Source organism: Verticillium nonalfalfae, assembly GCF_003724135.2.
Source record: "Verticillium nonalfalfae strain VnAa140/NRRL 66861 chromosome Unknown scaffold_30, whole genome shotgun sequence".
Lineage (NCBI taxonomy): Eukaryota > Fungi > Ascomycota > Sordariomycetes > Glomerellales > Plectosphaerellaceae > Verticillium > Verticillium nonalfalfae.
This window is the reverse complement of record NW_021167255.1, coordinates 117086-132264: the sequence shown is the minus strand read 5'-3', so window position 1 is coordinate 132264 and position 15179 is coordinate 117086. Positions and strand designations below refer to the sequence as shown.

Here is a 15179-nt window from a genome sequence, read left to right as displayed (position 1 = left end):
CTGGGTACGGCGGCCACTTGCTCCTCCACAACAACGACATCGACACCTTATTCTCTGCCTTCTGCATTCTGCCCTCGCCTCACCCGAGTATCCGAGAAAGTCACTCTGCTCAGTATATTATGTTTTCTCTCGCCCAGACCCCGTTCTTCCCAACAGCATTTGACGCTACCAACAACATGCCGTGGACCCATAGCCATCGACCTTCCATCTCCTCGCCTCTCTCCTCTTCTCCCATTCGTGCGACCTCCCCCGCTTCACCGACAAGACGTACTACTCTGGACTTTTCGAACCGTCAAACACAATCGTCGCCAATTCAAGCATCATCCTCCAAGTTCAAATACGCGTCGCGACAGACCAAGCCGAATCCAGCAGTCCGTCGTCGTGAAGAAGCTCAAGAGAGCAGGCGAAAGCTGTTCTTACAGAACGTCCGCCAGCGTGCTGATGAGCGTAATTACGAGCGAAGGGACATGGAAGGAATTGTAAGTCCACCCCCATTCGCCTATTGCGGCCAACCTGCGACCTCGGCCTTGCCTTGGATGCCTTGGATGAATAGAGGCTAATTGATGGCGCGCAGCTTCTCAAATCAAGCTGGGATAAGCAGATGCGGGAGCTCGTTCTCGCAAAGCGACTCGAGAGCGATGCCGTGTTCTCTGAAGCGGACATCGAGCACGCGGCTGAGCTGCTGTTGCAAGAGGAAGCAGCGTCAGAAATCCAGCAGCCACCCGAAAACATCGATGATATGATGGTCGACGAAATGGCTATGCAAGAACAGAGCGAATTGGATGCGCTTGTCATGGCGTACCACGAACCCACCATCGATCAACGGGCTGCCTCGACCTCCAGCGCAGACGCTCACAGCATGTCCGATGATGAAGACTACGATGCAATCTTCATGGACCTGGTATCACAGCAGGACTTCTCAGAGCAGATGGATATGTCGTGATACACGCGAAGTTCTCGTTGATTTGGTCATGGTCTTTGGGTTGGGCGTAACGGGATACCATTTATTCGGCGTTTGGGGGAGGAAACCGGAGATGTCTGGCATGGAGTTCAGGAAATGATGCGAAAACGTACTTTGAGGCACTCTGGTCGTGCATCCTCATTTTCGTCATCGGGTACATATGTCAATGTTGAAGTGTAATTACCCTTTTATTGAGGGTTGCAGCTCTCGTCCGGTGCTCCGAAAGCCTCCTGGGCTGATGCCATATCCCCTACCAGATCTGACGGCGGCGAACCTGCGTCTTGCATCTGTAGCTTTGTCAGTGACGAAGAACTGCGTTCATCAGAGGCACCACTGACCTTCTGCATTCTCTGAACAATGTACTCCCGATCCGCAGGAGTCGAGTCCGAATACGTGGGCTGCTCAAACTTGGCCACGATCTCTTTGACGATCACCTGTTGTTCCTGGTAGCGCTTGAGATCCTCCGCCGGTGTCTTGTCCTTGTTCTTCTCCATCCATCCCGGGAACTTGTCATGAAGTTCCTTCATCGGCTCGTACAGGATTTCTTTGTTCGTCAGCTGCTCCATCATGCCCATTAGCATTTTGGAGAAATCCTCTTCACCACCGGCGCCATCGGGACCTCCGCCTTCGCCCATCTGCTTCATGAGCTCGGCGAGGAAGTCGTCTGAAGGCGAGTCAGCTGCCGCCGCCGTCGCCGAATCACCAGAGGCCTGCATTCGCTCCATCGTTCGTCGAATGGTTTCCTGGAATGAGGCGTCCGCAGCTTGAGCGTCCGCCGAAGCGCCTGGTTGCGCAGGTCCAGACGAAGAGCCAGGTCGCGCTCCTTCACTTGTGGCATCCTGGGCGGTCGCGGCGGCCATCGACTTGAACATATCATCAAACTGAGTTTGCATCTCCGGCTGTGAGCACTTTAGCAAGAGTTTCAGGCCACACCGAGAATCGGGAGACTTGCGTTCTTCTCTAGCTCACCTAGGAGATCAGACATGCCGGCCTGTAGCTGTTTCGCAAATTCTTCATCACCAAACATGTCTTCTAGGGACTTGTCCGATGTGTCAGGGCCGGAGTTGCCTCCAGCTTTCTCGGCCCCGGGCGCTGGCCCAGATGCCGGCCCAGAGGTGCTTTGTCCAGCAGGCTTTTTGGAGAATTCTTCGAGCATATCTGGAGTCCGTGAGTCTCTGATCTCACATTTAACAAACTTTTTGGTGTCATACCATCCAGATCATCGAGGTCATCCTCATCCGGATCAGGGACATCCTCCACAGGAAGCTCAGGCCTCTTGTCCTCAACTGTAGCAGCAGCAGACTTTGCTTCCACGTCAGGTGCCTTGGCAGCACCGGTATCGCTCATCTTGCCGTGACCGCGCTTGTAAATATGATTTTTGGTGCCGGTTTTCACGACAAGCATGTGAGGGCAGAAAGGACGCCAGATGACAGTGTACGAAATGTGTGGAAGGCGCGCGCAAGTTCCGGTGACTGAAGAATAAAGCGGCCAGCAAAAACAAGCGATGGATGCGGATTAATGACGAGGCCCTGTCATAAACGCGAGTGAGGTTTGTTGAAGGTGAACTTGGCCAGTGGAATTCGGTGTCTGGAACCGAAAGAAGCCGCAGCATATGAAAGCGCAAGCCGAGGTGAGAGAAAGTGGTCCATATTGGTGCAGCACCTAGTTCTCAGTGCACCTCATCCAGCTTGGTGGGGGCGGGGCAGTGACCCCGCTCTCCCAGCACCTGACGGCTGGAACAACTGGTAAAGTGTTGGCAGCGCTCTAGATGCTTCGCACCACAATGTACAAACACCTGGCGAATACTGCTGGCTGCTCGTGCCGCCAGGATATCTTGTGCAGGCACGGTCTCTGTAATTATATATGGATCGATTGCTGCTGCCAGTAGGTACCAACATATATTGTAGACTTCCTCTCGTACAGCTCCAATTGTTGAGACTGTCATCAGTTGGGTACAGACTCCTGCTTATCAAACTAGAGGAGCAGCTCTCGGCGATAAGAGCATTTTCTGCCAGAATTTAGATACCTAAGTCAACACACCGCCTGCCGCTGCCCGCCATTTGCCGTTGACTCTCACAGTTGCCGCCTTGCGACTGGCAAAGCGCACCACCCGCCATCAAACCTCCAGGCTTTCGGATCTCTGATTGTTGAAGACTTGCTTTGTCTTCCTCTCTCTTGACGCAAAGCTTGAGCGCCATTTCTTCATAATCCGACGACCACGTACGCTTGCGCCAGACCAGGCTGTCAAGGGATCCTGATCGCGAACCGCGTCAGACTTTTGCCGAGAGAATCCCAGTAACTAGCACGAGATGGCGCTTTGCCAGAACAGGCTCCAGGAGGAGAGGTATGTTTCTACAGACTAGTTTACCGACTTGACAGCCTGCTGACGCGTGTACAGAAAGGCGTGGCGAAAGGACCACCCCTTCGGCTTCTACGCAAGGCCAGCTCGCACACCAAATGGCACGCTTGATCTGAAGGTGTGGGACTGCGGTATCCCCGGAAAAGAGAAGACAATGTGGGAGAAGGGTCTATTCAAGCTGACCATCACGTTCCCTGATGGTGCGTTGCTTCCCGATGGGTGACTTGTTTGCCACGGATTATGCTGACCGTCATCTCTCCAGAGTACCCTACGAAACCGCCGAAGTGTAGGTCCCCTCAGTTACATAGCAGGTGCTTTCAGTGTTTTCGTGCTTCGACTGACATGATATCACAGGCAAGTTCGTTCCTCCGCTTTTCCACCCCAACGTCTACCCCTCCGGAACTGTTTGTTTATCGATTCTCAACGAGGAGGAGGCTTGGAAGCCCGCGATCACTGTTAAGCAGATCCTACTCGGCATCCAGGAGCTGCTGAATACTCCCAACCCGGAATCGCCAGCCCAGGCTGAGGCGTATAGTCTCTTCAAGAAGGACAAGAGTGAATACGAGAAGAGAATCCGGAGGGTTGTCAGGGAGAACCCAGCTCCCTGATCGGGATCGTCTCTGGAGGAAGTTGGAGTGACACTGGGGCGACGACTACGAACGTTGATACGATCATCATGCCATAGGGAACGGAGTTGGAGGGAATATCGGGTTGACTTTGCTTTACGTTGCTTGGGGCATCCAGAGATTGCTGCTACAGGGCGGAACGGCAGCCTGAGTCGGCCAATACAGACATTGCTACCAGAGTGGCAATACATTCTGATAACCTGCGTCGTGATGATGATAACGCCACATTTGTTTAATTGTCGCCTCTCGGCGAGTAGAGACGTCATATAATACAGGCTGCAAGAGCCAAGCGGTTAAAGATGTTTGCATGCGACTCCAACTCCACTGTGAACGAGCTTCATCTTTTCCGCCAGCTGTGAGCGTGCTGTTTCGTCGATGTCATCTGAAGGCGTTAAGTCATTCTCGCACCCTGCTCTTCAGAATGCCAAGCCGAAGTCACCAAGGGTTTCTGTCGTCTCGAGGCGCCAGTCTGAACCGATGTCATGTTCTGGGTCTTAGCTTGACGAGCATGACGCACTAACCGGGGTCAGCGTTCTTATTGCTCTTGCTCAAATCTTTCTTGAGTAGGATACTCAGATTGGATTCTCTCAGTGCAGGCCCAGGTACGATACAGGTAGACCGCAAAAAAACACAAACCTCGAAGTGCCTGAAGACTGGTAGTCGATTTGTATCTTTGAAATGGCGGACTGCTTCCGTGGACTGGTAATCTAACGAAAATCTCTTCTGTCCATCACACTGGCCCAGGGCTAGAGGGAAGCTTTCGCAAGACCTTGTCTTGCGATATGAGTATCCAGGCGTAATTCTGCAGTGACGCATCAGACAACAAGGTTCAGTCGCTGTCGTCCTCAGAATCCTGGAAAGGGACCCCAAGGGCCGCCTTCAACTCCTTCATCCATTGACGAACCGGCTTCTTTCCCTCTCGCAATTCTCTGTAGAACTTCTGCAGTGGCTCTGGAAGCAGTCCTGCATCCAAGAATCCATCGTCGTCAACGTACATTTCCATGTATCCAATCATGGGTAGGGCAAATCCACCAATGCGTTGCCCCGCGTCCCGGGCGTACAGACGTAGAAAGGCTTCAAGTAGAATATGAGACTTTGGTACGATAATTGGATCTTCACCCGACTTGAAGAACCCGGAACCCCGACCTGGTCGCCACGGCGGAAGGCTTTGCTGATCGGACGCAAGTATGTATGACGAGTGGGGCTCGAGTATCGACGGAGATGGTAGAGACTCTCGAAGTGGTGGCATGAACCAAAGAGTGTCGGACTGTAGATAAATTCCTACCGTGATATCGGAAGTTCTGATATGGAAATGAATTACTGGGGGCGGTGTCCTCCTGTCTTTGGAGCTTGTGTGGCAGACCTCCGGGTTTGAACAATGCACCAGGTCGTCCGACCGAGCTAGAGTCTGCTCTGCAGTCCCTGCGCTGTCGTTTGGAACGACAAAGTCAATTGACTGGTGGTTTTCAGCCGATGATCTGAAAATCCCACGTACAATCAAGATCACTCACACTGACAATGGAGGGTACGCCGTGGACATTGAGAAGACAGTGACCCCAGAGGACACAGGTAACCTGAGCTGAGAAGAGAGTTCGCGAAATGGAAGCTATGAAGGTTTCTGACACGTCTACCATTGTTGCCTTGATTGTGCGGACGTTCGTCAAGTGCTCGTTGAAATTGTTGCGGGTGACCTTGAATGCCCACGGATGAGACCAAGGCAGCGTAGATGGCCCCAGCAGCCAGCTATTGGAATATGGACTGTGAAAGAATAGGCCATGCCGGAAACCCTGCACTGCTGTCCGGCGGCCAGGAGACGGCGCCCAGCAACGTCCATCAAATCAGCACCGTCTGACAGAGGTTTCTCGTCCTGTACAGTGTACCAGAGGCAATGCTGCGAGAGTTATCAGTTGGAGTCATACAATTCACACCACAGCACTAGACTCAGGGATCCAGTCTACAAGCAGCGCTGCTCGGATGCATCTGGGGTCCTGGTAGCCAGACTCCAATCGAACTCAAGGGTGGCCTCGGCACAGGTGACACCGGCGGGCTGGTCCCTTATCGTAGGCCGTTTTAGGTAATACGGAGCAGGTAGCGAGGGAAATTCAACGACGTGGCCAATGAATGCGACGGCCGAGATCGGGGAGCTTCACCAACTAAACTTGGTTGGGGATGACCTTTGCGCCCCCTGGACAATCGCGGGCAGTTATCAGCAGGCAGAAGAAGAAAAGGTGCCTGTTTGAGAGCCTTCACCGACCAGGGAATGAGGTGAAGTGGGCAAGGCAAAACGAGGTCGAGCCTAGTGTGATTCTGGCATTGGCATTCACAATGGAGAACACGGTCGCAGAAAAACGGGCTGGCTCGGGGCGGCGTCCATTGGAACGAGGAGGAAGAGTCATAACCTCTCGCCCAAGCCCATCCCACCTTTTAGTCGCGCCTCGCCTCCTGGAAATAAAAAAGTTTGGGCCTACTGAGCCACCAGACACACACTTCTCCCCATCCCCAACTCCTGCTTGCTTCTTTACCAGAGATACCCTCGACCGTAGCTCTTTTTTCCCACACAGTCGCCATCATGTGCGGTATCTTTGCGTGCCACCGGTGAGTCTTTCCTGCGCTCCTGCGCTGCACCACGCGGCGGCGCATGTGCCGGCTGCGGAATCGAGGGGCAATCGAGGACCCCGCCATCCACAACCACCACAATCGAGCTGACTCTGACTCCCACCTCCAGTCACCCCGACGTTGAGAAATTCAAGCCCACAGCCTTGAAGCTTGCCAAGGCGTATGTGACCCTCCGTTATCCCCTTCTCGCGACGTTCAATTGACTCTTTCCCTCGCAGTGTCAGGCACCGTGGCCCCGATTGGAGTAAGATTTGGCTACTAAAGAGTGGAAATCCTCGAGCATCTTGACTGACCATGTGACAGGTGGAAGCATCATCGCCAACAACACGAGTAAGCTTGTTGCCGAGCCCCGGCGGGAAAAATTGCTGACAATCGTGACCAGTCCTGTGCCATGAGCGTCTCTGCATTGTCGGCGTCGGTGAGTCGACATGGGCGGCGTGCGCGTCGCAACTCTTCTCCATGAATCCGTCCAAGGGCTAAACGTGAACAATAGAGTCCGGCGCCCAGCCCCTGACGAGCACCGACGAGAACATTGTCCTTGCTGTCAACGGCGAGATCTACAACCACCGCCTCATCCGCAAGCACCTCAAGCACTCATACCACTTCAAGACCACCTCGGACTGCGAGGTTATTATCCCGCTGGTGAGTCATGCGCACGCATCCCTGCTTCCCAGGCGTCGGGACCAGACATGTCTAATCTGACTGGGAACAGTATATGGAGTATGGCCTCGACGCGCCGAAGCACCTCGACGGCATGTTCTCGTTTGTCCTCTACGACAAGGAGCAGGACCGGACAGTTGCCGCCCGTGACCCCATCGGCATCACCACCTTCTACCAGGGCTGGAACTCCAAGCAGCCCGAGACTGTGTACTTCGCCTCTGAGCTGAAGTCCCTGCACCCCGTCTGCGACAAGATCGAGGCCTTCCCTCCTGGACACATTTACGACTCCAAGACCGGCAAGACGACAAGATACTTTGAGCCCACCTGGTGGGATGGCGAGCGCGTTCCTGAGAAGCCTCTCGACCTCAAGCTCCTGCGCGAGACCCTCGAGAAGTCTGTTAGGAAACGACTCATGGCCGAGGTCCCCTACGGTGTTCTGCTGTCCGGTGGCCTCGACTCCAGTCTCGTGGCTTCGATTGCCCAGAGGGAGAACCTGCGCCTGCAGAAGCTGGCGCTGGAGGCCAGCAACAGAGCCGCCGCCAAGGCTGAGGCTGCCAAGTCTGAGAACCCCGACGTGGGCGAGGGTCTCGTTGGTATCGACGACGAGGATGAGCTGTCGACTGTCACCTACCTTCCTCAACTCAACTCCTTCTCCATCGGTCTCCCCGGCTCGCCCGACAACAAGGCCGCCCTCGAGGTGGCCAAGTTCCTTGGCACCAAGCACCATGTTATGACCTTCACCATTGAGGACGGCCTCAACGCCCTCTCCGATGTCATCTACCACCTCGAGTCGTACGACGTCACCACTATCCGCGCCTCTACCCCCATGTACCTGCTGTCGCGCAAGATCAAGGCCATGGGTATCAAGATGGTGCTCAGTGGTGAGGGCAGCGACGAGGAGTTTGGCGGTTACCTTTACTTCCACGGCGCCCCGGACAAGAAGGCGCTCCACGAGGAGACGGTTCGCCGCGTCAAGAACCTGCACCTTTCTGACTGCCTGCGCGCCAACAAGTCGACGTCGGCGTGGGGTCTGGAGGCTCGCGTGCCCTTCCTGGACAAGGAGGTGAGTAGGCCTCAGCGGGATTTCCTCCTCCTCCCGTTTCTGACGATACACTGAATGAGTACATGCTGATATGTGACGCAGTTCCTTGAGGTTGCCATGAACATCGACCCTCAGGAGAAGATGATCACCAAGGAGAGGCTCGAGAAGTACATTGTCCGCAAGGCGTTTGACACCTCGGACGACCCCAGCGCGGAGCCTTACCTGCCCGAGAAGATTCTCTGGAGGCAGAAGGAGCAGTTCTCCGATGGTGTTGGATACGGGTGGATCGACGCGCTCAAGGACAACGCCGAGAAGCACGTGACGGACGAGATGATGAAGAACCCCAAGCCCGAGTGGGGCAACGATATTCCCGACTCCAAGGAGGCGTACTGGTACCGCACCATGTTCGACGAGCACTTCCCCGCGTCGTGCGCGTCGACGGTCGTGAGGTGGACCCCTACCTGGTCCAAGCAGACCGACCCCAGCGGAAGGTGAGTCTCAACAAGTCTGCGGCGAGGAGCAAAAATGATGCATAAGAAGGACCACTGTACTAACGCGTTGCATGACAGAGCCATTGCCATCCACGAGCAAAAGTACGAGACTGCATGAGCGTGCAATTTTGGGGCGGAGGGCGAGGAGGGGTAGACCCCAGCCAAGGTACCTTACCTAGGTAGCAGGCTGGAGGGGTAGATTTTGCATCGGGGTTTCAGGCTTTTAGAGGCGCTTGTGCCGCCAAAGATCTTTGTGGGTTTGGACGAAAATACGAAGACCGGCGGCCTAGATACCTTGGTTGATAGAATGACCTGGATGAATCTGACTGGCGCGAGGTGGTGATGACAAGCTTGCTCCCTTGTGTGACGCTCGCAAGGACGTTGATGGTGTGGGGTCAGGTTCAGTGACACCCTGACTTTAATGATGCTTGATGCAAGAGCGACAGGTGACAGGGTAGGCAGGGGTCCTGGTGGCAGGAGGTGTTCCTGGCAGGTCAGACCAGGCACGAAGAGTGCATTGGTCTTGCAGATTTGGAACAAATGGTGAAGGAGGCAGGTGGACGCTGCTGCCAACTGACACGGTAACGTTTCGAGGCCCCGTGCCCGTGTCGCCTGCTGCCTACGTGCATCACTCTTCCACTTCCCGGCCGACTTGCACCACCAGGCACTAGATACAGGCTGGCTTTCCAAATCCTTCGTTCTCAGGCCCCAAAGCGCATTTGCATCAACGCAAGCCTGCCACAGGGTAGATCCCCAACATTGTTACTTGGGAGGACTCATCGACCCTTCGCATTGCATCACCTGCACCCAAGCTTCCAAGTCACCAATCAACCATCCGCTGCCACCCCCCACGTGGAGCTACACACGTCTCGTTCTGGCATAGCTGTTTCTCTTGGTCACATATCCCGGACCGAGTTCAGCCGGGATTGCCCGTCAGCCAATCGACACGTCCCAAACAATTTTCCTGAGTCGTTCCCCCAATCCCCTAGATCGACTCCTTCGGCTCTCCTCCTGAAAAGGACAACCATCATCGCATTCCCATTCCCCACGAGAACCTCACATCCTCATCATACCTTTCATCCCGAAGCTCTTGCTCTCCTCCGCCTTCATCATGTCTGTCCCCAACTTTGCCGACATCGCCAAGGCGAGCAACGATGTACGTCTCGCATGCCTAGCCTGACGGTTCGGGAAGCTTCGCGCATCTGGGTGGGATTCGTTTGATCCCACCCGTGCGCGCCGCATGCACCCTTTCCAGAGCTTGCTCGCCATCATCAGCTCGATGCCAACAGCTAACCACCTCGGTGTAGCTCCTCAACAAGGATTTCTACCACCTCTCTGCCGCCACCCTCGAGGTCAAGAGCAACACCCCCAACAACGTTGCTTTCAAGGTCACCGGCAAGACTTCTCACGAGAAGGCCACCGCTGGCGCTGTGAGTTGCGCTCTCCCTGTCTCCATAATTCCCGAGGCAACCACGAAAATCATGGCACGATCATCGGCTGACCACCACCATCACACAGATTGAGGGCAAATACTCCGAGAAGGCTTCCGGTACAGCAAAACCACCCCGAAAAAAGAAGCCGCCGAAAGGAACAACAGGCGTTCACCGTATTCGACGCCTAGATCTCCAAGTGGCTCGGATCTACGGCTTCGGCTACGGAACACCGATCCAATTCGGCGCATGCATCGCCCCCGGATTCGCACAGCTGCTAATGTTCTATCACCGTACAGGCCTCACCCTGACCCAGACCTGGAACACCGCCAACGCCCTTGACACCAAGGTCGAGCTCGCTGACACCCTTGCCAAGGGCCTCAAGGCCGAGGGTGTCTTCTCCTTCCTCCCCGCCACCCAGGCCAAGGGCGCCAAGTTCAACCTGCACTTCAAGCAGCCCAACGTCCACGGCCGTGCCTTCTTCGACCTCCTGAAGGGCCCCACCGCCAACATTGACGCCGTCGTCGGCCACGAGGGTTTCCTCGCCGGTGCCTCCGCCGGTTACGACGTCAACAAGGCCGCCATCACCGGCTACTCCGCCGCCGTCGGCTTCACCGCCCCTGCCTACACCGCTGCCATCACCGCCACCGACAACCTCAGCATCTTCGCTGCCTCTTACTACCACAAGGTCAACAGCCAGGTCGAAGCCGGTGCCAAGGCCACCTGGAACTCCAAGACCGGCAACAACGTCGGCCTTGAGGTTGCCTCCAAGTACCGCATCGACCCCGTCTCCTTCGCCAAGGTCAAGGTCAACGACCGTGGTGTTGCCGCTCTCGCCTACAACGTCCTCCTCCGCCCTGGTGTCACCCTCGGCCTCGGCGCCTCTTTTGATACCCAGAAGCTTGACCAGGCTACCCACAAGGTTGGTCATTATGTTGTGTCCTGCGCAAACGCCAATAACATGCTAACATGCCACAGCTCGGTGCCAGCTTCACCTTCGAGGGTTAAGCATCTCCCCATCCCCTCCCTGCCTCCCCGGATAGCGTGGTCCAATTAGGTCATACCGATCTCCATTCATCCGTTGTTATCAACACCTCTCTTCCGCTCGGGCGGATGCTTGTTTCGATGTAGACTAGTTCTCCTGAGAGTAATTGAACCTCACGAAGGCGGTCATCCCGTCTCGTACCACCCAACAATAACGTTCGCATCATGTGGAGCAATTTGTATGAAATGTGATGTTTTGTATTATCGCGAGATGTCAATGTCTAATAACTGATGTGTCTTATGGGTGGCTTTCTTCTACGCTGCCTTGCTCTTCGACTTCTCAACGTCCTTCTTCCGCCGACGGCCCTGCGTCAAGCCTCCAAAGAAGACGTACGGCAGGAAAAACGTCAGGAACAAGATGCCGCTGATGGCAAAGAACAAGCCGACAGCCGAGTCACCCGACCCACTCGGCATGACGCCCTGCCCCTCCATACGCGTGCGCCTCCGACTGTCCTGCGCGCTCTGCGTGCGCGTGTGGCCCTCGCGGTCAAAGTGCGAGACCTGCGCCTCCCGCCTGTGTCCGTAAGGGTCCTGTCCCGGCCCCATTCCCGCCTCGCTCGGCCTGCCGGCACCAGGCGGCGGCGGCGGTCGCGTGCCGTGGGGCGTCGCGCCCGTGCCGCCCGTGCTGTCGTCGTGCGCCGCCTGCCGCTTCTCCGACTGCGCGCCCCAGCCGCCGCTGCGGTAGAAGCTCGGTGGCGGGCCGCGAAAGGCGGATCGCCGGCGCGAGAGGCCCGAGGCCGGGCGGCCGCCGGCCGAGCGATAGGAGCCGCGGGGCTGGGCGCCGCCGTGCCCGTGCCCGTGGTGCGCGTGGGCGTGGTGGTTGTGGCGGGCGTGGTCGCGGTCGTAGACGGCGCGCTTGGCGGGCGTGCCGAGCGTCGCGTAGGCTTCGGAGATGGCGTGGAATTTGGTCGTCGCCGTTGGGTCGTTCGGGTTGTGGTCGGGGTGGTGGGCTTTGGAGAGGGCATAGAAGGATCTGGGAGGAGGTGGGACGAGACTTAGTTGCGTGTTGTCGCGTGAGGGCGGTCTAGGGATCGAGTACCGAGTGCCAGGGAAGAGCACTCACTTTTTGATCTCAGAGGGCGAAGCATTGGGTGCTACCTTGAGCGTGGCGTAGTGGTCCTGGGCGCCTGCGCCGTCATGGCTGCGATGGAGGGCACGTGTGGTTGTGAAGGCGCGGAACTGTGATCTCGGAGGTAGGCGTGCATCTGAACGGATGAGAGAGGCCGCCGCTCGGATGGGGTTGTAGTATCGTCGCATCCCTCATCACGCATGCCGACGTCTCTTGTAGGGGATCAACACGAGAGGGAACATGTGCGAAGCTGACGAATGTCGGAAACAGGTCGCCTCGGAGCTCTCTGACAGATCGGTGACGAAATCGATCTGATATGCGCTTATCGGAGGCCAGGCCTTCTTAGGTGGCCGCCCATAGATCGGAAACATGCATCAATCAGGGTTATACCGTTATGCGTGCTGTTGATACGGTCTTGTCCTGATTGCTTTGGAGACACCGTCACAAATCACAGGCCGTAAAGAGACTGATAGAACTGTTGCTGAGTTGTAAAGTTGCCCATAGACTAGAGACGTCAACTTCTGAAGCATGATCTCCATGTTTGTGATCTGGCCGGACTGCATCCCTGAGCCCCGTGCGACCAGATAGCCACCACGCTGCTGCCACATCACTGCATCACATCCTCCATTTCACCCTAATTCGGGACATGAATGCTGTTGTTATACATGATACTCAAGCAATGACCTCAGCCAACGCTAATCGGACCCCTTGGGTTATTCGCTCTGAGCGACAAGAACGGGGTATATCCTCCTTTTCCTTCTATAAGCTCACCATGTTCACCATGCTCTTCGTAAAACTATTGCTCAATGCACGAGCCAGTGTCAACCCTCACGCAGATCCGGGGCGTGGCCTTTTGAACGGATGCGCCTCAGTGTTCAGCACCCATTCATCCAAGCTCAAAACGTCGTCATCGGAGAAAATGAGATAAAAGTACTTCAGAGTCTCCGAGAACCAGAAGCTCTCCATCGAATCGGTCTTCTCCGTTTCGCCGCCCTTGGGAACAATGACAGTCCGAATGGCCGAGTACGCCAGCTTCGTTTCCGTGGCGTTGACGATGGCCTGGAACATGTCCCAGGCGGCGTCGCGCCACTCCACGGCGCCCGTGATACGCCACATGTAGAACACGCTCTCGATGGCCTCGGGGCGCAGGAGGTAATGCGGGTCGCGAACCGAGCGAAAGCCCATAGGCATCGTGTCCTGGACGCCACGGCTGAACGTCTGGAGCTTCCACGCCTTTTCGGACCACTCACAGGCGGCTTGAAGGTCGGTATTGGGTGGCGTGGTGAGCTGGGCGCAGGAGATGTGAGAGCTGATCTCGGCCATGAGACCCGTGGGGAAGGCTTTGTAGGACCACACGCAGCCGCGTGTTATCTTCTCGGCGATCGACATGTAATCTGGCCGGTTGAGCAGGCGCGAGGCCAGGGCGTACATGCCGCCGGCGAAACATGACAAGTGCTGCATCTCCGGGACATGCTCGTTGGCCCGCGTCTTGTGGGCGTTGGTGTCACCAATAAAAAGAATATCGGCATTATCGGGAATCAAAGGTCTAAAGACGAGGTTTTTGGAGACGGTGTCCAACGCCTCTTCGGCCATCTTGGCGTACTGCGGATCACGGCCTCCCAGGAGAGCGTGCATTTTGGGCAGGTACTCGTACAGCGAGTCGGCCTGGCCCCCTATGGTGAAGTGGGTATCGGTGGCCAGCATCTTTCGATAGTTGAGAAAGGCAGGCCACATGCCGGGAATCAGCGTGTCCTGCTGGGTGTCGCGGAGAAATTGCTTGACACGCTCCGTGGCGTCATAGTACTTGGGGTCGCCCGTGATCTGGGACAGACGAGTGAACTCCATGGACATTGAGCATCCAGAGGCGGACGAATCGCGATCACCTCCGACCTGGTGGCCGTACTTGGCTGCGGAGAACTTGAACCAAAACGGAGGCATGCCGTTCTCGGTATCAAAACCAGCGTAGAGCATATCGCCCAGCTCCGTGGCTTTCGCCAGAAGCACGGGCTCGCTGCTGAGGTCGTAGGCGGAGAGCAGGCCGCCCAGATGGCGAATGGTCGTCTCGAACATGTTGATCGAGGTCATGGTCGTGTTGTCCCAGTCGATGAGGGCCACCGCCTGCACCGCCTGGTCGAATTCTCGGCGCAAACCCATGATCCAGAGGGTGTCGAGGCTGTCGACGATGCTGGCAGCGAAACCACCAAAGGGATTCTTGCCCTGTCCGGAGACGGGCATCAGCTCATCCCAGGTCCAGGCGTGTTTTTGATAACTCGCCCAGCTCCTCCGGAAGGCGTTGAGAACGGCATTGCGCCTCGATTGGATGACCTCGACAGCCGTGGCGGGACTGCTGGACTGGCTAGGGTCGCGCTGGACCCTGGGAAACGTGATGGGGTCGCCTTTGGGCAAACGGAGCAGCTTGTCGCGAGGATACTGACGCCGCAGGTTGGCCCAATCAAAGCTAGACCGGCGGTATAGCACGCCTTGCGTATCGGGTATGGGTTTTGGCTGCCTCCTTACACTGGGTGGTAGGCCAAAGTGCCAGAAGAGAAGCAGGATGAGCGAGATACATAGGAGGATTGGCCGTCGCGACGACCGACGAAGAGTGATCATTATGGCGGCTGTGTTGAAAACGTGGGCGCAAGCAAAATGAGCATCGCGATGCTCATGTCTTGCTGGACGTGATGACAGGCGCCTTGCGTGCGGCAGGTGAAGAAAGCTTAGAGGGTTGCAGGAACGACAGGTGACGTTGGTGTCTCACCGTGCGCTGGATGGATTTCATTGTCAAGAGAGACAGTGTCTGACCGTTACCTTCCGAATCCTGTGTGCCTCTTGCCAGGGAGGTATTTTAGGCGGTGCCTAGGGGCAGGCGGATCGTCAGTGC

At 56.3% G+C, this 15179-nt stretch overlaps 7 protein-coding genes across 7 annotated transcripts; 4 read left to right on the top strand and 3 right to left on the bottom strand.

Moving 5' to 3' along the window:
* Positions 1-119: 119 nt before the first annotated feature.
* D7B24_005134 (uncharacterized protein) lies at positions 120-943 on the top strand (the record flags this gene model as incomplete). The annotated part of the gene is made up of 2 exons (XM_028639293.1): positions 120-479; positions 575-943. The coding sequence occupies 2 exons, from the start codon at positions 120-122 to the stop codon at positions 941-943; spliced, it is 729 nt and encodes a 242-aa protein (XP_028496335.1).
* A 206-nt stretch (positions 944-1149) lies between these two features.
* Positions 1150-2365, bottom strand: PEX19 (Peroxisome chaperone and import receptor; the record flags this gene model as incomplete). The annotated part of the gene is made up of 4 exons (XM_028639292.1): positions 1150-1248; positions 1300-1860; positions 1893-2119; positions 2173-2365. 4 exons carry the CDS (start codon positions 2363-2365, stop codon positions 1150-1152), a joined length of 1080 nt encoding a protein of 359 aa, XP_028496334.1.
* Positions 2366-3270: 905 nt separating this feature from the next.
* Positions 3271-3928, top strand: UBC9 (E2 SUMO-conjugating protein ubc9; the record flags this gene model as incomplete). The annotated part of the gene is made up of 4 exons (XM_028639291.1): positions 3271-3305; positions 3360-3520; positions 3583-3606; positions 3675-3928. The coding sequence occupies 4 exons, from the start codon at positions 3271-3273 to the stop codon at positions 3926-3928; spliced, it is 474 nt and encodes a 157-aa protein (XP_028496333.1).
* Positions 3929-6515: 2587 nt separating this feature from the next.
* ASN1 (asparagine synthetase) lies at positions 6516-8873 on the top strand (the record flags this gene model as incomplete). Its single annotated transcript, XM_028639290.1, has 9 exons — positions 6516-6541; positions 6672-6722; positions 6781-6806; positions 6866-6892; positions 6945-6980; positions 7056-7204; positions 7275-8285; positions 8367-8755; positions 8834-8873. The coding sequence occupies 9 exons, from the start codon at positions 6516-6518 to the stop codon at positions 8871-8873; spliced, it is 1755 nt and encodes a 584-aa protein (XP_028496332.1).
* Positions 8874-9866: 993 nt separating this feature from the next.
* Positions 9867-11193, top strand: D7B24_005130 (uncharacterized protein; the record flags this gene model as incomplete). Its single annotated transcript, XM_028639289.1, has 4 exons — positions 9867-9911; positions 10063-10185; positions 10274-11107; positions 11164-11193. 4 exons carry the CDS (start codon positions 9867-9869, stop codon positions 11191-11193), a joined length of 1032 nt encoding a protein of 343 aa, XP_028496331.1.
* Positions 11194-11484: 291 nt separating this feature from the next.
* D7B24_005129 (uncharacterized protein) lies at positions 11485-12486 on the bottom strand (the record flags this gene model as incomplete). The annotated part of the gene is made up of 2 exons (XM_028639288.1): positions 11485-12253; positions 12293-12486. 2 exons carry the CDS (start codon positions 12484-12486, stop codon positions 11485-11487), a joined length of 963 nt encoding a protein of 320 aa, XP_028496330.1.
* A 640-nt stretch (positions 12487-13126) lies between these two features.
* D7B24_005128 (uncharacterized protein) lies at positions 13127-14908 on the bottom strand (the record flags this gene model as incomplete). Its single annotated transcript, XM_028639287.1, has 1 exon — positions 13127-14908. One exon carries the CDS (start codon positions 14906-14908, stop codon positions 13127-13129), a length of 1782 nt encoding a protein of 593 aa, XP_028496329.1.
* Positions 14909-15179: the final 271 nt, after the last annotated feature.